Source organism: Rhincodon typus, chromosome 24 (assembly GCF_021869965.1).
Source record: "Rhincodon typus isolate 14 chromosome 24, sRhiTyp1.1, whole genome shotgun sequence".
Lineage (NCBI taxonomy): Eukaryota > Metazoa > Chordata > Chondrichthyes > Orectolobiformes > Rhincodontidae > Rhincodon > Rhincodon typus.
In genome coordinates, this window is record NC_063355.1 from 34,696,365 (window position 1) to 34,716,445 (window position 20,081).

Consider the following 20,081-nt stretch of genomic DNA (forward strand, 5'->3'; position numbering starts at 1 on the left):
GGGGGGGAGGAGAGTCCTCATCCTGGGAGCAGATGCGACGGAGGCAAAGGAATTGGGAATAGGGGATTACAGGAGTGGAATGCCTCATCCTGGGATTTCACAAGCTTCAAAATCTCCCCTCCCCCTACCGCATCCCAAAACCAGCCCAGCTCGTCCCCGCCTCCCTAACCTGTTCTTCCTCCCACCTATCCCCTCCTCCCACCTCAAGCTGCACCCCCATCTCCTACCTACTAACCTCATCCTGCCCCCTTGACCTGTCCGTCCTCCTTGGACTGACCTATCCCCTCCCTAACTCCCCACCTACACTCACCTTTACTGGCTCCATCCCCACCTCTTCGACCTGTCTGTTTCCTCTCCACCTATCTTCTCCTCTATCCATCTTCTATCCGCCTCCCACTCTCTCCCTATTTATTTCAGAACCCCCTTCCCCTCTCCCATTTCTGATGAAGGGTTTAGGCCCGAAACATCAGCCTTTCTGCTCCTATGATGCTGCTTGGCTTGCTGTGTTCATCCAGCTCTGCACCTTGTCGAGGAAAGAAATTGTGCCTTGATGTATGCAAACAAGCAGTAAATGGTGTGACAGCACTGCCCAGTGGAACAAGCCTACACTGCAACATTATTAAATATATTCTGGAGTGACAGGCTAGTGGTTTGGTACAATCTTTCCATCATAAGTTGATATCACATCCATGCAAAACATAGACTGGTCTCTCTCCTCTTGGATACTGGCTTTTGATTTTTGAAGTTCAGAGGTATTTCAATATGATGAAAGAAAAATAAAAGTGAAGAGATTTTAAATACTACATTTTTAAACAGGAAACCATTCCCATGTTCAGTAAACAGAGCTATAGCAAGAGAGGAAAGAAACAATATTATTGGGTTACCAACTTGAGGGTCCTGCTGGTTAGTTAGTGAACACTGTCAGAGGTGATTAGGCTACCAGTAAAAGGCCATTATAAAATGGACAGAATGACATACCTCCTCTATTCTGTAGGTAAACACCATAAAAGCCCATCACATAAAATTAAAATGATTTTAAATGTACTGTTTCCACTTCATGAGGCAAGGATTAATCCGGGATAGTCAGCATGGCTTTGGCAAATGGAAGTCAGATTTAACAAATTTGAATATTTTTGAGATGGTGATTGGTTCTATAGTTGAGGATAATGCAGCAGATGTAGCCTACATAAATTTCAATAAGGCTTCTGACAAGATCTTGCACAGGAGACCGGTCAAGAAGGTAAATGCCCATGTAATCTAAGGCAATTTGGCAAACTGAATCCAAAGCTGGCTTAATGGGGGAGGCAGAGGATGAGGGTGACAGGTAATTGTTATGAATGGAAGTCTGTGTTCAGTACTGAGTCCCTTGCAGTTTGCAGTGTACATTAATGATCTAGCCTTGAATGCAGGCGGCATGAATTTGCAAATGGCACAAAAATTGAAGGTGCGGTACACAGTGGAGGAGGAAAACCTTAAACTACAGAACGACAGAGTGTCTAGTCAGATTTCCTGACCAGTGGCAAATGGAATTTAATCCTAAAAAGTTAGAGATGATGCACAATGGGAGGGCTAACAAAGCAAGAGAGGACCCGATGAATGGTACGACTGCAGGAAGTGCAGAGAGCCTGGAGGACCTTGGGGTACGTGTCCACAGATTCTTGGAGGCAACAGGTCAGATAGAGAAAGTGGTTAAGGCAGCATATGGGATATTTGACTTTATTAGGCAAGGCAGTGAATACAGGAGCAAGGAGGTTATGATAAAGCTGTATAAAAATTTGTTAGGCCACTAAGTATTTCATGCAGTTCTGGTCACTGCACCGCACAAGAGACAGCACAGAGGAGATTCACAAGGATACCCCCGGGGGTGGAATGTTGCAACTATGAAGACAGATTAGTTAGGCTCGGGAGAGAAAGAGAGTTAATGTCAAGTCCAATATGACTTGTTTGTTCAGCAGTCATTTTGAACTTCAAAGGTTAATGGTTTCTCTACCACAGACGCTGCCAGACATGAATTTCTCCAGCATGGTCAGTTTTTATTTCAGATTTCAAGCATCTGCAGTTTCTTGCTTTTAATGAGATAGGCTGGGGTTGTTTTCCAGAGATCAGAGAAGGCTGGAGGAGTGTCTGCTTGAGGTGCATAATTAAAGATAGATATGAAGAACCCTTTCCCCTTAGTCCAGGGGTCAGACGGGGGAAACAAATATTAAAAAGGGGCAGGAAACTTAGAGGGTATTTGAGGAAAATATTTTTCTACCAGGTAGTAGAAGAGGCCCTTGTATCAGTCATATCCCTGTTGATCAAGCAGCATTTAGTCTAATCCTATTTTCTAGCACTTGACCCTAGCCTTGTATGCTATTGGTATTTCAAAGGTTCATCTGAAAGCTATCTAAATATTGTAACGGTTCAGGCAGAGCATTCCAGTTACTCCTGCAATAAAATAAAACAGAACTGCAGATGCTGGAGATTTGAAACAGACAGAAATTGCTGGTGAAACTCAGCAGGTCTGGCAGCATCAATGGGGAGAAAGCAGAGATAATGCTTCAGTCCACTAAGTTGTCATCAGAACAGTTCTGAAAAACTGTCACTGGACATGAAACATTATTCTACTTTCTCCCAACAGATGCTGCCAGACCTGCTGAATTTCACTGGCAATTTCCATTTTTGTTTTAAATCTCCAGCATCCGCAGTTCTTTGTTTTATTTTATTGTGGAGTTTCTGGAACACTGTGCCTGAAAGATGTAGGAACCATCACAATACTTAGATAGTATTCAGATATACCCTTGAAATACCAATAACATACAAGGCCAGGGTCAAGTGCGAGAAAATAGGATTAGAGTAGATTGGTGCTTGACGATCTGCAGGGATATGATGGGCGGAAGGGCCCCTTTCTGTGCTGTAAAACTCTGTCCAAATAGAGTTCTAAAAGCATCACTAGAGAAATAGCTGTGGGACCACTGGAAGCTTTCAAGCAATCCAAGTCACAAATTAGAACTCTGGAGAATAGGAGCTTGAACAAGTTAATTGTTTTAAGTAAGTAAATATTAATTCTTTATCCTGAGCTGTATGATCTAGGCTATCTTCCGAGTTTCTCGTATACCATCACATTAAAAACTAGATAGCTTGATCGCCTCTTAAGAGAAAAAAAAATGTACCCACAATGGAAAAATTTAGGTCCTGGAGAGAATATTGGTCAACTTCCCACCTCTATCAGGGATTTCCACAAAAGAAAGCAATTTTTTCCTCTATTCCTCCAAAAGTATGACATTCAGCTCCACAAAACACATTGTTAATACTTTACCTGCATGGCTGTTACTGAGGTAAATCACAAGTAGTGACTGGACAGATTGTTTACTGCAGCAAACAGTGCAGCTAGATTCCTCCTTCACCTGAAACATGCACCTTGCAGCAGTAATTATGGAATCACAGAAAGACCTGATCTGATCTATTTGGCTCTATCCAAAGTCTACCAGTCATGAATGGTGGTGGTCAAGTGAAATACTCACTAGAGGTAGTTCCACAAACAATTCCACCTGCAGTAATTGTAGAGTCCTGCATATCAGTGTAAAAGATAATGCTGAAGCATTTCCCACAATCTTCAGCTGGAAGTGCTTAGCCTCCTCCAGAAGTCCCCAACATCACAGATCCCAATCTTCAGCCAACTCAATTCACTGTACGCAATATCAAGAAATAGTTGGAAGCACTGAATATTGCAAAGGCTGAGCTCTGACAACATTGTGACAATAGTACTGAAGACCTATGTTCCAGAACACTGCTGCGTCCTTGGTCAAACTGTCCTAGAACAGTTACATCACTAGCATCTACCCCAACAATATGGAAAATTGCCCAGGTATATGCTGCACACAAAAGAATGACAAAACCAACCCATCCAATTACTGTCCCAGTTTACTCATCAGTAAAACTGGAGGAAGGTATCATTAACAGTCCTACCAGCTGCACCTACTTCACAATAGCTAGCTCGGTTTGGGTTCTACCAAAACCACTAAGTTCCTGACCTCATAACAGCTTTAGTCCAAACAAGGAAGAGCGCTGAATTCCACTGGGAAGACAAAAGTAACAGCTCTTGACATCAAAGTCATATTTGAGAGTGTGGCACCACGAAGCTCTAGCAAAACTGGAGTCAATAGGAATCAGGGCAAACTCTCACTTGGTTGAAGTGATAATTGGTATAAAGGAAGATAGTTGTGGTGCCTGGAGATCAGTCATCTCAGTTCTAGGATGCAGAGATGCTTCAATGTAATTTGTACAAGTTGAGTAAGTGGATAAATGCATAGCAGATAAAGTATAATGTGGATGAATGAGAGGTTATCCACTTTGGTAGCAAAAGCAGGAAGGCAGATTATCTGACTAACAACAGATTGAGAAAGGTGGAGATGCAAGGAGAACTGGGTGTCTTTGTTCACCAGTGCTGAAAGTAAGCATGCCGATTCAGAAGGCAGTAAGACAGAACCTAACTATCGCCCTTTTACATTTAATGGTGTCACCATCACTGAATCCTGCATTACCATCCTGAGGGTTACCACTGACAAACTGAACTGGACTATCCATTCAACTACAGTGGCTCCAAAAACAGGTTAGAGGTTAGAAATCTTGAAGTAACTCACCTCCTGACAACCCAACACCCATCCACCATCTACAAGGCATAAGTCAGGAATGTGATGGAATACTCCCACTTGCCTAGCTGAGTACAATCCCAATAACATTCAAGAAGCTGGACATCAAAATAAAGCAGCCCACTTGATTAGCACCACAACCATCCAGTCCTTCCAACATTGCCACTCAGTAGCAGCAGGGTGCACTATTTACAAGATGCATGGCAGAAATTCATCATGGCTCCTAATATCGCACCTTCCAAACCCACAACCACTACAATCCAGAAGAATGAGGGCAGCAGATACATGGGGACACCACCACGTGCAAGCTTCTCTAAGGCACTCATCATCCAGATATGGAAATATATTGCTGTTCCTTCAGACTCACGCTGGGTCAAAATGTTGGAACTCCCACCCTAACAGCACAGTGCGTCTATCTACAGCCAACAGACTGCATTGATTCAAAAACACAGCTCATTACCACATTCTCAAGGGAAACCAGCATTGGCCTAACCAGGGATGCCCCCGTGAGTGAATCCAAACAAAAATTCAAAAGCAGGGGTCTTGGCTATTTTCCCCTCCCTTAACCCAGAGACACTGAGTTAATTGCAGTGTACCTATCATAGAAGCTCAATTTGATAAAATCTGAATGCAGCTTTACCAAAGCAAGGCTTGTTTTCATCCACAGGGTTCACTGTCTCAATACAAGGAGGCACTTACCTCAGTCATGCTTCTAAAATGAAAGTGTTATTGATGCTAGTTTAGTTTAGAGATTGTCCAGCTACCAATGAGACAGTAGACCTTCTCCAGCTCAGACAGCTTTAAGATCAAGTCTACAGAGTCAGCCTGGCCAATGAGACAAAATGCTTCATAAAAGGAGATCACGTACGTTGTTATTATAAACAAAATGACAGCTGTAAATAAAATGCTGTATTTACACTCAAATTTCAGCAAATCTTAGAACTAAAAATTTTGTGCAATGCAGGAAAGCATTTTAATACGTCTCAATTGTAAAGATTTAATCCACTTGTCTCTTAGGCATAGTTTTTATTAGATGCTGGATGAGTCAAGAAGAATTACAGCTCAGAACAAGGGAGCAAGTTAACGGTCACTTCCCACCGTCTAGCACCACTCAGTCCCTCACACCACCTTTCACAGCAGTTTCACAGACAACTAAACTGACAGACACTGAAATCACTCAAGGATCTTGTCTTCTTTACAATTGCAGGGCTTTAAGTCTTGGATAAAGCTTCAATTTATGTTTATCAAATTAATGACTTACCTGTGTACACCATTGTTTTGGTTGTTACGCTAGAGATAGGCAGGAGATTATTTTAGTACTCAGTGCAGCATAAGACACTGCAAATACAACTTATTAACCTCCACAACACCAAATTTCAGCTGTCATTCAGTTAGTTAAAACTGACCATAGTTCAAAGATCAGCTCACAGTCTATTTTTAAGTCCTTAAGTTCCAAGAAATTCAAACTAAGGCAGTTCAGTTCCTGGTAAACCAATCAACTATTTTGTCAGGCCATGCTGGTAAGTGTGTGAGCAAAAGTGAGTCATAAAATATGATTTTCATATTTGACTATTGATGTGCTAAAGTACTGAACTTCAGCAGTGATCAGAGCACTCAAAACTAAACAGAGGTGTGACACCAGTTGGAACTCAATAGTCTGCACACAATGTAACATTTAATGAGTCTCACAGCTCATTGGCTGAAGCCAGTTAGTGGGGAAGCAGCACACATCTCAATGCCACGAGGAAGTGGCTGAGCAGAAGGAAACTTTCAATTCCAATACTAACTGTAAATCAGGATGTGATATGTAAAGCAAAGTTGAGCTAATACTTTGATACATAACAAGGTTAGAAGTAGCAGGGTTTCTGATGGATCATCTCTTACACTGGTTTTGAACTGTTGCTCTTTTCCTTTAACTAAATCCTATGATCAAGAAGCAGGAGCACAAGTAGACCATCTGGCCCCTCAGGGCTGCTTTGCTGTTTGATAAAATCATTGCTGATCAATTTCCGTTTTGAACTCTACATTCTCATTTACCCCCGATAACCTTTGAAGCTCTAGTCCGACAAGTTCTCTGTTTAAAAACATTCAATGATGTTGCTTTCACTGCGTTCTGAGTCAAAGTGCCTCTCAGAAAAAATTGCCGAATTCCCTTCATCTGTATTTTAAAATGGTAACACCTATTTTTAAAACTGTGCTCCCTAGTTCTGGACTCATCCACAAGAGGAAAAACTCCTTTCCACGTCCACCTTCTCAAGACAGTTACTCAGGAGTCGCTCATTCTTCCAAACTTCAGTGAAAACAAGCCAAGTTTGTCAAATCTTCCCTCCTAAGACAACCGGCTTATTCCAGATATCAGTAAACCTCCTCTGAACTGCCTCCATTGCATTTACATCTTCCTTAAATAAGGTGTTCAGGAATGCAGATGGTATTCCAGATGTGGTCTCACCAGTGTCCTACTTAACTGAAGCATAACATCCAAAATCTCTCATAATAAAGGACAGTATTCCATTAGCCTTTGAAATTATTTTCTAGATCCATATGTAGATTGTACCTCCTTAATCTGACACTGTGGTCCTGCAACTTCCGTGGGCAAGCACATTATGCTGGTTCGAAACTTGCTGTACTTCCGGTTTTCCACAATTGCAGTAACAGGTAAAGAGATCCATCTATATTCTATAAAATTGCTACTTTTCACCTCATTTTATGTTGCACAGCCAATTTTAATCATGTTGTAAGTCTCCTTGCTGACCCTGACAAACGACCTCCTGTGGTCCAGCAAATTCCACAGCCTGACAAAGGATCAGTTCCAAAACTGCATGTTTATGGTGGCATGTTTACTAATGTTCTGTGACTGATGCACTGGAACACACTTCCTTCATACTTCAGAATTTTGCAGTTGCTCTCCATTTTAGTGCCCTTTCTTATCCTTCCTGCCATGTGAGCAACTTTACATTTTTACATATTAAACTCCGTCTACTAGATTTTTGCTCACTCACTTTACCTATCTATATAGGGAAAAAACCCAGAAAATAGAAACATAGAAAGGAGGAGGAATGGGCTATTTAGCCCATCAAGGCTGCTGTGCAATTCAACATTAGTTTGGCCGATCCTCTACCTCAACACGCAACACCTTTAGTATCAAGAAATCTATTCAGTAACTCGAGTCTCCTGTGGTACAGGACTGCATAGGCTCACCAGTCTTCAAATAAGTTCTCATTTGAGCTCTAAATGGCCTCCCTATATCCTAAAACCATGATCGTTGCTCCCCACCACTCTCCGCAGCCAGGTAAACCTCTTCTCTGCACCCTCTCTCATTTAGCCATGTCAGAACTATCTAGATTTCAAAGAGATCCATTCTCATGATGCTGAGCTCCAAAGAATATAGGATTTACAAGCTGTTTATATCAGACATAATGCCGATTTGCAAATGCCTTAGGTTTTCTTCACAACATATTTTCCTATAAGCATTCATGTGTCATCTACAAATTTAACTACCCTGGCCTTCACTCCCATCTAAAGCCTTGATGTGAACTTCAAAATGCTGAGGTTCCAATACACTTGTCTTCATGTCAATCTGAAAATGAGTCATTTGACACATTTATGCATGCTGTTTTCATCAGCTAATCTTCTATGCTAATATGTTACCATGATAACAATGAGCTCCTACTTTGCGCAATAACCTCATGTAGCACCTTGTCACATACCTTCTGGAAGTACAGTACCTCGAAAGGCTCCCCTTTATTCATAAGGCATGTTGGTTCTTCAATGAATCCCAATAGATTAGTTAAACGTGATTTCCCTTGTACAAAACTATGCTGATTCTTCCTAAGTATTAGGTTTTTCCAGGTCCCTGGTTATAACCTCCTTAATGATCAATTCTAACACTTTCTCCATGACAGATCTCAAGCTAACTGACCGCAAAAATTCTGTTTTCTGCCTCCCTCCTTTCTTAAATTGAGGAATTGTTGCCTATTTTCTTTACTGAAAAGAAAAAAAAACACCTTTTACATGTCATTGAACAAAAACAAAAGAATTCACATACTTGCAACAAGCCTCTTGACTGGAATAGCCAACTGCCCCATTTGGGAAAGGTGGACTGCCAACTCTCACAAATAACAGTGACCTAGCACCCTTTTCTCTCTTTTCATTTTCACCCCCAGTGTGGGTGCAGCATCTCTTTACCAAGACAAGACGGTTTCAATACAACATTTTGACATCAAGTATCACATTTGCAAAATTTAGCTTTTTCCTAAAAGTTAACCCATCCCTAGTGCAGTTTCCCGACAGTCTCAGTAGTAGAATGGATTTAGTGTTAATCACAGTCTGCTCTGGGAAAAGGCGAGCCTTTGTTTAAAAAGAACAGTTCTGTGATTCACTCACCTGTCAAAGCATTGGGAGAATCCATCATACGATTCAATGGAGGAAAACCATATGAAATGAATTAACAGATGTCTTTAAATACCTTATTTGGATGCTCTGTACAAAGACGTCAACCAAAAGTATGCTCAGTATGTAAGATGCAAGCTCTTACCTTTCCACACAAGTATACAACATTTGTGTCTGCATCATAGAAAGGTAAAAGCACGCCATTGCTGGTATCCATTTCATGCAGAGCTATGGGCTCATCCATGTTCTCCTAAAAAGAGAATCCAGAATCAGTAACAGCAATACCAAATTTTTAAAAACATACTGCAAATTGCTCCTCCTTCCATTAACTGCAGTTCCCTTGCTGCTAGATGTTCCCAGTATGATGTTTCTTAGTCGAACAGGCACACATAAACCTGCTCTTTGGGCTATTATGCATAGCTAAACACAGGCTCAATGGCTTCAGTTGGGACATTTGCTGGGTTTAGGAAGTTATCGATTATTCTGATGTCCAGCCTTGAACCAACAGATCATATAGCAACAACAGGAATGAAGGAACAGGAACATGCCATTTAGCCCAGTAAGCTTGCACTTTCATTCAACTAAATCATGACTGATTTGCAGCTTAATCCATTTTCCCTCTTGATCCAAATCCTTCAACCTAATGAAAATCTGAGTTTTAAAAGTTTCAATCAACCCCAAAGCTGAACAATCTTTCTTTTTGTGTTTTGGCGGTGTTTGAGGGGTAGAATTCTAGATTTCCTAAAACCTCCTTTTCATAAAGGAGTGCTCCATAACATTATCCTAAGAAAGCTATGTGTCTTTATGACCTTCAAACCTCTGAACAAAAATAACGAATACCATCCAATTGTGCTTTCGGTAGCCACAATAAGAGACATTATAACACCAGTATTAAAGCTATAAGCTGTACTTGCCATGAGAAAATGCGAGAGTATTGCATAAACTCTCTCAATATTCAAATGCTGTAGCAAACCAAAAAAGTTTCTAATAATGATAACAAGGTGCATCAGTGCCACATGGTGGTTGACAACAGTACTGCAAAAAACAGCAGCAAAGTACAGAACACAGATACACAAGAGAAAAAACACTGCATTTATACACAATTGCCTGTAAGGACTCCCAGCTGTTTGTGCTGTGCTATGGGATCATTCATATCCACAACATGGGCACAGAGTCTTGGTTCACCATTTCTTTCAAAAAGCCAGGACCCCCTATCAATGCAACATTCCTGTCAGCATTGCACTGAACCATCAGGCTGGATTATAAATTCAAGTCCTGGAGTGCTAGAAAACTGAGCAAAGACACGTTCTTCTCAACACTGTGGAATGACTGAATTCAATCTGAGATTGAGGCAGAACATGTCAACTTTAGAAGTAGGATTGGATAGGTGTTTGGAATAAAAGGAGATTGGGATCAGGGTGAGTACATATAATTTGAAAGACCCCTTAAACAATGAAACTCTCTGGTTGAGTCAGGTGGACTTTTGCAGAGTGTAGAAATTGAAAGATTAAAAATAGCACAAACTTCTTGGTCAAAGAAATGCCTTGGATACGTTAGGTCAAGTTCACATTTAGTTGTTGCATAGCCTGGCCGATGCCAGCTCTCTATACATTCTTCACCATTGGCTTTGTACATGTAATAAGGGAGGGTAGAGTTCTGGAAAAGATGTGGATTAGACAACTTCATAGAAGGATTTGATGAATGAATGAAGAATCACATCTAGATCAAAATTAAAATTTGGTTACATCAGTTTTTATACAAAACTGTCAACTGAGTATACAGATTTCTCTTTCCAGTTAAGTAAGAATAGACTGGGCTCACATTCAGCTACTAACATCAAAACAATGGTATCATTCTGGTATATTGGTGACACCACCAAAGTGATCCAGTGGAGGACTAATTCAACTGGACAGGTTCAGTTAGGGTCTTTTAGGGTCCTTTTCTGAAGAAGGGTCTAGACCCGAAACGTCAACTTGCCTGCTCCTCTGATGCTGTTTGGCCGGCTGTGTTCATCCAGCTCTACACCTTGTTATCTCAGTTTCAGTTAAGGTCACTTTTTACTAAATATATTTTAAATTAGACATCTTAAAATGAGCCAAGCCATATTTTTCAATATAATAGCGAGTTTTCTGAGCAACAAGCTCTTCTAACACTGTTCAAGATTACAGTTCTATTATTCTGCCACTGGAGGTTCCAAGACAACAGCCTTGAGTTGTAGAACGGACCTGACCACTGCGATACAACAGATGGTCATGCTAACATTAACTCCAAGTAAATAAAGGTCTGGTCATCTGATTTGCAATTAGACTGCACATCCTGTTAAAGGGGTTTCATTTTTGAGGAAGGAAATTTTCAGCAATTATTCTCCATTTCCCAAACAATGTAACAGGACAAATGGCTGGGTACACACAGGGTCTGGGAAAAGTGATGCTAATATTACTGGTCATCTGGGCGTGTTATCCAGGAGGGCCCAGGATCAGTGGCACAAAGCAGTAATCGAAATACATGGGACAAAAATGAAATTCATCCCCAAAATGCCTGGAAAATTCAGAAGAATAAAGAACAGTAACAGCAATTGAATAGGTACCTTGGACCACCAAGGGTGCTGACACATAGTGCCTTTCTAAACTAAAAGTCTTTTGCCTCTACATTTTCTTTAAACTTATCCACTTTTAACTTCAACCATGTCCACTAGCAACTGACATTTCTATCCGAGGAAAAGAATGGATACTTGGAGTCCATCTTAAAAGTGCCATAAATTGAATGCACAGATTTTCTATGGAAATACTTTTCCAATTATAGGTTGCTGCTGATAGGTGTACTACAGCATGCAACTAGAGAAGCAATGAGAAAATGTGGCGGTGTTGGTGAGGCATTACAACACTAAGTAGTGCAAGTTGGTGCTGCATAGGTTGTGTCTATGTGTGCATGTAAGTTTTTTTTGGGGAGGGGGTGGAAACAAGGCTGAGGGGGTCCAGCAGGAGAGGTACAAGGATTAGCAAGTTGAAAAAAGTTTCAAACCTGCCAACAAAAGTAATGCTCGTTTAACTAAGAGCTACGGCAAAAAATGACTGCCTGCTCAAAAATATTCCAGCTTTGCACATACAGGATGGAAATGAATGAGTTGTTAACATCAAGTCTGTAGGTACGTTTAGAGTGATGGCTTTATTGTGTAGGGGTGTGTCAGTTATTTTCAAAAACAATGTTTGTTGCTAGCTCATGTCTGCTTTTTCTTGCAGAATGTAAATACTGAGGGGTGAGGGGGTCCACGACATTAATGTTTTCCTGGTGTTTTGTGGCTTTAACTAAGTGGAGGTTTGATTGCGACTGAAGAGCCCTTAGGTGGAAGAATAAAGGGGCACAGAAACTGAAGAATCACCAGAGCCCACAATTTCTCTCCCTACCACTACCTGCACCATGAAGCCCCGTATCACTTTATTCTACTACACAAGGGAAATCTCAAAATTCACTCAAACAGCATGCTGAATTTAGCCATAAAATAGATCAGAAAAATATTTACTAAGAGAATGTAGATGTCTTTCTTCTCTCCTCTCCTCTCCTCTCCTCTCCCTCAACCTAAATGGTGTTTAAAACCAAAACTCACCGGGTTCCACAGAGCAAGCTGCCGTTCACTCATGCGGCTGAAGCCGGTGGTGAAGATATTGCCATTTGTCAAGAACACTGCTCTCATTGGCCTTGCTCCCTCGTGAGCTTTATCCTTTTCCTGGAAGGAAGAATATTTAAAAGTGATTTTTCACTTAAATTAGAAAGAGCAAAGAATTCCTTATTGTATTAAATGCACATTCCATCCGCACATAAATTACAAGTTTGTTGGTAGCCTCTGATTTCCAAATTAGTGTAATCAACAGGAATGATTTCTCTTATGGCTACACATCTCATCACTCCTTACCAGCTGTCCCTTTGTGCCAGTCAGTATATGTATTGGTTGCAGACAGAGAATTTTCTTCTTTCCCACTCCCTCCTCTTATTACTGTTTCTTCTATGTTTCTATGTCACATGAATTTACATTTACTCAAACCTCCTACAAAGGAAGCAATGGTTTGCAGTTCGCAGGTTTGAAGATACTGTCAGTTTTTGGTTCATCTCCACAAACCTCCAATGACTTTTTCTTACGTCAAAGCCTTCTAACTCTTCAAGCCCATTAGCAACACATCACACTCTTGGAGAGGATACAAGACAAAACTTCTGATTGACAACCAACCACCCACTCTCTTTGGTCAAATCTTCAAACACCCTCAGTTATTATATTGAATTTTAGTCACTTGGTAGCGCAGAAGTTTGGTATTGCTAATAAAAATGAGATATACTGTTGAGGGTTTTCATTTGATACTTGTCTTGATAAGCTCAAGGCAAAACGCTTTGACAGCATCACTTTTCAGCAATACCTCGATTTTGACTGAAACCTGCCCCTCCCATTCAATGGATCTTCTGATTCACTTACAGCAATAATTTCCTCTTTGCGTGGATCAATCACTCTTAGTTTCTTGTCCTTGCAAGTCGTGCACAGCAGGCTGCCATTACGGTTCCAAGATATGCTAAAGATCATATCTGGGTGCATCTCATCGAGTGTTATCATGGCCTCAGCTGTTCCCACATTCCAGATGATGATTATATTGTCACATCCTAAACGGGAAAAGAAACATATCGAATGAGCTAAAAAGATGTGAATTGAAGTGGTGACTTTCATGATCTTGGGATGTCAAAATTAATCCCTGAACTCAAGTAGGTACAAGGAGGGATCAATGCAAGTCAGATTATCCCTGCAATCCAGTTTCAGAATCAAAATAACTCCCATCACAATTCTCAGGGAAGTAACTGAGCACATACGCTGCAACACAAATCTGTATTTTAATGGCATACTTATTTCAAATTAGATTTACAGAGTATTCATTCAACTAAAAATGAAATGTATGTTTCATTTTTGCACCATTTGTAATAAAATTTCAATCAGCTGTTTTATATGTAAATTAGTCAGCTTTGACACAGGGAGATGAGACTAAGTACAGACTTCAGACAACCTTCATGTAACTGAAGCAGGAAGCACTAGTTTCATTCAATCCCCATTTTAAATTCATATATTCGTACTGACGTTTAATTTTACATTGATTAGAAGGAAACAGGAAACTGAGAACAAGTTTGTCAGACATTAAGTGTAGGACATTATTTGACATAGAGGCTGAGGAGTTAGTAACTCAAAATGGAGGGCATAGCTAGAGAATATAGTCACAGGATGATCAGTTTATATAGGTACATTCAAATGAAAATAAGGATACAAGAATTTATCATGAAAGACAACTAAAGAATTGCAAGAAAATATGACTTCAAAGGGATAGGAAGAGGTTTACAGAAACAATCTTAAATTATGCTGATAACCTCACAGAAACAAATTTCCTATCCCGAGGACAAGGGATTTGTAAAGCCATGAGCCTGATGCGCAAGCAAAATACAATGAAAAATTTGATGATTTTTGCAAATACAAAAAGGAGAGAAGTATTAACTATAATCATTCAATACCACAAAATGCAGCTGTTCCGCAGTAAATATCAGACACTACCTGCTCTCCTTGTGTAGGAAGAATACAGGTAGGCCTGATCAGAGATCAATCAGGAACTAACCACCTTTGTGCAGAGTCATTCATGTGTTTTCAAAAAGCTAGCTTCCTCTCAAATCGATGCTAAAGTGCATTGGTCAGTTGCTGTGAAGACCACATTGTTTTATTTTTGATAATGGGCCAAAATGTGGAAAGGATACTGCTTTAAAGCCAAAAAGCTGTGTTTCCCCCAAAGTATTCTTTTCCTACCTAATTACATCTACGCTGTTTTTGTTTATCTATGTCTGTCTGCATTTGTATGCAGAGGTTTAGCAAAGGGCAGAGGTTATGTTAGAAAGTTATGCTGATAATTCATTTTTTTTGCTTGCCCATGGTTAGAACTGATCTATTTGGGACAAATGGCAGTTGTACAGAAGTTGAGTCAATGTCTTCTGTTAATCAGTCTCCAATTTTCCTGTCTGATGGGTGAAGTAATTTGATTAAATCTATAACTTTTGTGATGATCCTGGGAGTGGTGAGGCTCAAGTATCAAGTATTCCAAGTGCATCATGACACTGCCCAGATGTGATTTACCACTGCTTCATTTCACTCAACTGAATGGGACACTTCCAAACATAACAAGTGATGCAGACTGGGCAATGGTTTGGTTAGCCAAGGTTATATTCATACAGTGCAGTTCTTAATGCATCATTTGTTAAAAATTCTCTCACCATAGTCATTTCATTGTTACTGGTACATCTGTTTTCCATAAGAAACATCTCAAACCAAATTTGAGTCAAACAAGTGTTTTTGTGGATTAGAACCCGATAAACTAAACAGTAATTTATTAGTTTTTCATTTCAGAATGGCTTTTAGCTCAACAGTTTTTTTTTTAAGACAGACAATGAAACGGAATTATTTAATAATTCTACTAGGTTTGACTCAGTCTACCACATACAAGAGTGACAGGAATCAAGTAACTTGGAGCATGGCAATATTTAAGTATTTTTGTTTTCATTGTATCTAGCGAATCTGGCAGATGGACACTATAGCTGGTCATCTTGTTAGACTGGTTTGTAATAAAAATGGTTCACCATGACTCACCTAAAGGAGATGGCCTGTAGTTTATAAAAGTATAGTTTTCAGAATTGGCCATTCAGGACAGGTGATAGCAAGACACAAGAGAGTAAACGATTTTGTGGGTAACCAGTTTACAGATACATTTTGTACAAGTATCTTCCAAGTTGAGACAACACTGAAGTAGCATGGTATTTAGAAAAAAAAATCCTCATTTTTGAAATATTAGACAGGAAAGGGCTAACAGCCTGAAGTTTGCTGTAAGGAAGTTACTTCAATCTTGTTCTTAGTGATAATGATTAAGCAGTTGGCAAACACAAGGTGATTAGAGAGACCCAACATCAACTTGTAACAGGCAAGTCTTGTCCAACAAACCTGGATGATTTTTTTTTTAAGAAACGTGTCAAACATTGTTGTTAAGACATGGTCTATGGAGATTATTTAATTCCGTTCTAAATAAGAGTACATTAAATTGCTGGCAACCTGTTGGCTAAGAATTGGAAATAAGCTAGGAGAGGGAGAATAGGAACAGTAGTTATGTACTCACTGGCAAGATGGAATGGTGATGCTTCCAAGGACGTGTTCTGGCGCTTCAGTTTTTCACTATTTGTAAATGTTTTGAAACAAAGGAATGAAGGCCTATATATGTTAAGTTTTCTGATGGCACTAACTCAGGTGGAAGGGTAAATAGAAGGAGCAGGAAGTTGCAAAGTTACATTACTCGATTCTTTTATGTGGTAGATGCTGGAAATGCAATGTTGGAAAGTGTAAGGTCTCTAACTTTGCGCTCTAGAAAAGATAAAAACATTATTTTCCACACGACAAGAAGTTAGCGATTATTTATGAACAGAGATATATTTGTGTCCAAGTACAGGAACACAAGCCAAAATTTTAAAAAGCTAATGGAATTTTATTCAAAATCTGGAACACAAGTTCCAAGTCTGCAAGGGTTAGGCCACATCTGGAATAGTGCATTTAATTCTGATGAATGTGATTTTGGCCTTGAAAGGGTGCAGCACCTGATTCATCAAAATGCCAGCATGATGTTTTTGATTAGAGAATTTGATAAGCACATAGTAACATGTAGGCCCAGACCAGATTAGGACAGCAAATTTCCCTGCCTAAGAGGACACCAGTGAATCAGACGGGTTTTTCCAACAAACGACAATGGTTTCATAGTCATTAGATGTTTAATTCCCAATTTTTTTTTTTAAAATTCAAATTCCACCACGACATGATTGGAACTCAGGTCCCCAGAACAGTATCTGGGTCTCTGGATTATTAGTCACGCAATAATACCATTAGGGCATCACCTCCCTTAAGAACCCCTCAGAACCACTTACTTCCACAAGGATACTGGATGAGATTTTTAGTTAAGCAAGAGTATGAAGGGTTACTAAAACAAGACACAAATGACGTAAAGCTACAGATCAGCTATGATTTAAGTGAATGTTGGAACAAGGTCAAGGGGCTGAATGGCCAAATCCGGCTCCCGTGTCCCAACAAATCATGGAGTAATTACTTCAATCGACTGAAATCTACTGTTTCTGTTCTCATTTTTGTTAAATTTGATCACCTAATAAACCCCAACATGTTCTTTATGACTCAAGATTACATGGTGTGTCGGTGTTATTTGTCAGTTGGAAAGACTAGAATTATGAGGCAGTTAATCAGCAGCATAAGGAATTTATTGTTCAACCTGGGAACACTACAGTATCAAATACTTTGCGCATGAGGTCATGCTATCGTTCAGAGGCAGTGAGGCTTGCTAACAGGAATGACCATTTACACTGTCACAAGAAAAGTAATTGTAGAAAGCCTGATGGCTCTTTATGTAGCATAGACAGACAAAGGTCAAGAGACAAGATGAAACAAGCTGGTATAAATGGAAATGCACAATTCTAAAAACTCCAAATAGAAAATACTAAAAATGCATGGAATTCAGGATTCTTGGGTCAATATCTTAGGAGGGACCCTTCTTGGAAGTAATATGTGCAAAGGTGGTATGTTTGTGTGAGAAGTATTTAACTACAATATTGTTGACAGAGGAGAGTTACTGCTTTGTCCATATATTCAAAGACATTTACTTAAAGGTGGAGAAGGGAACACACCAAATGAGGTGATGGTAAAGTTCAGTTCAGAACTCCCAGGTATAAAACATAGGTTTTCCAAAAATGTTTGCCCTGGTTTAAGTGAACACTAAATAAGGAAGCAAGGCAAGAAGGTTATGTTGATTCAATAGAGAGAAAGGACGGCAGGAATCATCTCATACGCAGCATCACTGTCATCACACAGTTAAGCTAAAATGGGATGTTTGGGTTCTGTAAATTCATGGTAATATAAAACTAGTTCCTCAAATCACTGCCCAAGTTTGGAACAGTAGAACAATTATTTCAGAAGCACAACACTTTGTTTCAGTGGGTAAATGCGGTGTATTGTGTAATACTGAGCCACAGGAATCAGGAAGGTTTCAGTTTTAATCTTTGATACATCTCAACTTAGTACTTGACCAAGGGAGTAACGGAGATGTTAAAACTTGTTCGTCCCTCTTTTCAGAGGTAGCACGAGAAAGATAATGATACAGAGGGGAGGTGATGGCCTAGAGATATTATTGCGACATTAACAACCCAGAAACTCAGCTCAGAGATAGCAAGAACTGCAGATGCTGGAATCAGAGATAACAGCGTGGAGCTGGAGGAACACAGTAGGCCAGGCAGCAGAGGAGCAGGAAAGTTGACGTTTCAGGTCAGGACCCTTCTTCAGAAATGGGGAGGGGGAAGGGAGCTCAAAAAAAAAATGGAGGAGGAGGAGGAGTGGGGCTGCATGTTCTTTCATCTTTCTTTTTGTACTAGACACTAACCCCTCTTCAACTCAACACTTGTGCGTCATTAATGCTGCATCTTTATTATTTTTCTTGGGGGTTAGCAAATAAATTATTCCTCTGTTCACTCACGAAAACCTTGAAATTGGCTCTTCAATTGCTCCTGAATTAGTTTACTTTTTTTTGAAGTGAGATATAGTTGTATGCTAATATTAAATCTTTGACGCAGCCTACCAAGAGGATTGAAAAGAGGGATGCTGACTCAACCCTCAGCTGATTGTAATAAAAGGATCTGAGATTTACTGAAGACAGGGAAGAAAATAAGTTGACATCACTGGCCATTCTTTTATTGAACTGACTACAGACCACCCAGGGATCAAATACTGCCTTCGACTGAAGCTGGAGACAATGTACCTTACTCTAGAATCAAACTTCATGACAAAATTTCATGACAAAGACCATCGACATGTCAAATCATTTAACCCAATCAGAGCATTAGCAAGCATTTTTGGGAGGTTGATGCATGATTAGAGGTTTTGTCTTGATTACTTGTATGTCATATGGGACTTGACTCTATTTCTGCAACTGTTGAATAGTGGCCCACTTCATGTTCTGAATACCATTACCTGATAGCACAGGTACATTAACCAGTTTTGCTGTTTCTGCAGCTTCATCAACTTAGAACACATGCAAAACTCCTCCAGTAGAGACCTCTGGTTAGAGAAGGGCTCATATACCCAAGATGAAAGCAGAGCTAAAGATGACGTAGATCAGAAAATGTTGGACTACCTCTTATCATTTTCCATTTCCATACTAAGTTAAAATAGGGAAAGTGGATAAAAACACCTTTTCCTCAAAGTGTCATGTATTAGAGCTGTCCTGCAAAACGTGCAATCTATGAAAAAAACTCAAAGGGAGGAACCTTACCTTGTAATACCAATTCGTACAGAACAGGTAAAAACTCAACATTATATAGGAAAAGGAGGAAGTGGTTTGATCCGAAGCATTAAATCAACTAACTCCTGCCCGAATACCACACACTTATATTCTGCCACTCCATCAAACTGCAGTAGCCAATGCCAGCCAACCACTGGCAGGCCAACAAACTGATAACAATAATCCTCCATTAATTCCTGGTTGATCAGAAGTTGGCAAAGCAAATAAAAAAAACTTTTCTGTCTGACACTTCTCTAAATGATAGGCTCCTTTCTGATACTGAATTAATGTCTAGATAACCTCACTACATTTCTGACCAGCACTTCAGTTACATCTATGACATGGCAGAGCTGGGAACCAAGACTATGTATTTATTGCGGAGTTCTTCAAAGGAAACATAGAAAATAAGAGTGCCTCCACATATGGTCATGGATTTGTTCATGCAAATACAGACATGCCTCAGTGTATGATTCTTTGCAGAGCATGCCCTTAACTTGCCAAGATTGCCAAGCTTTAACCTTTCAAAGTCAGGGTGGGGATAATCAAATTCATCTCAGTAAGACAGAAGTCAGGTGGCAAATTCTGAAATAAGATAACAAGGTGTAGAGCTGGATGAACACAGCAGGCCAAGCAGCATCAGAGGAGCAGGAAGGCTGACGTTTCGGGCCTAGACCCT

General features: G+C 40.0%; 1 protein-coding gene across 3 annotated transcripts in view; it reads right to left on the bottom strand.

The window, feature by feature from the left end:
- The window catches only part of LOC109916125 (coronin-1C-like), a 165,415-nt gene that overhangs the window by 18,039 nt on the left and 127,295 nt on the right, over window positions 1-20,081 (bottom strand). For all 3 annotated transcript variants that reach the window (XM_048611299.1, XM_048611300.1, XM_048611301.1), the window contains 3 exons: window positions 13,483-13,664; window positions 12,625-12,744; window positions 9,166-9,270 (listed from right to left, as the gene is read on the bottom strand). In XM_048611299.1, the coding sequence (XP_048467256.1) occupies window positions 9,166-9,270; window positions 12,625-12,744; window positions 13,483-13,664 (407 nt within the window). The remainder of the gene's footprint in view (window positions 1-9,165; window positions 9,271-12,624; window positions 12,745-13,482; window positions 13,665-20,081) is intronic.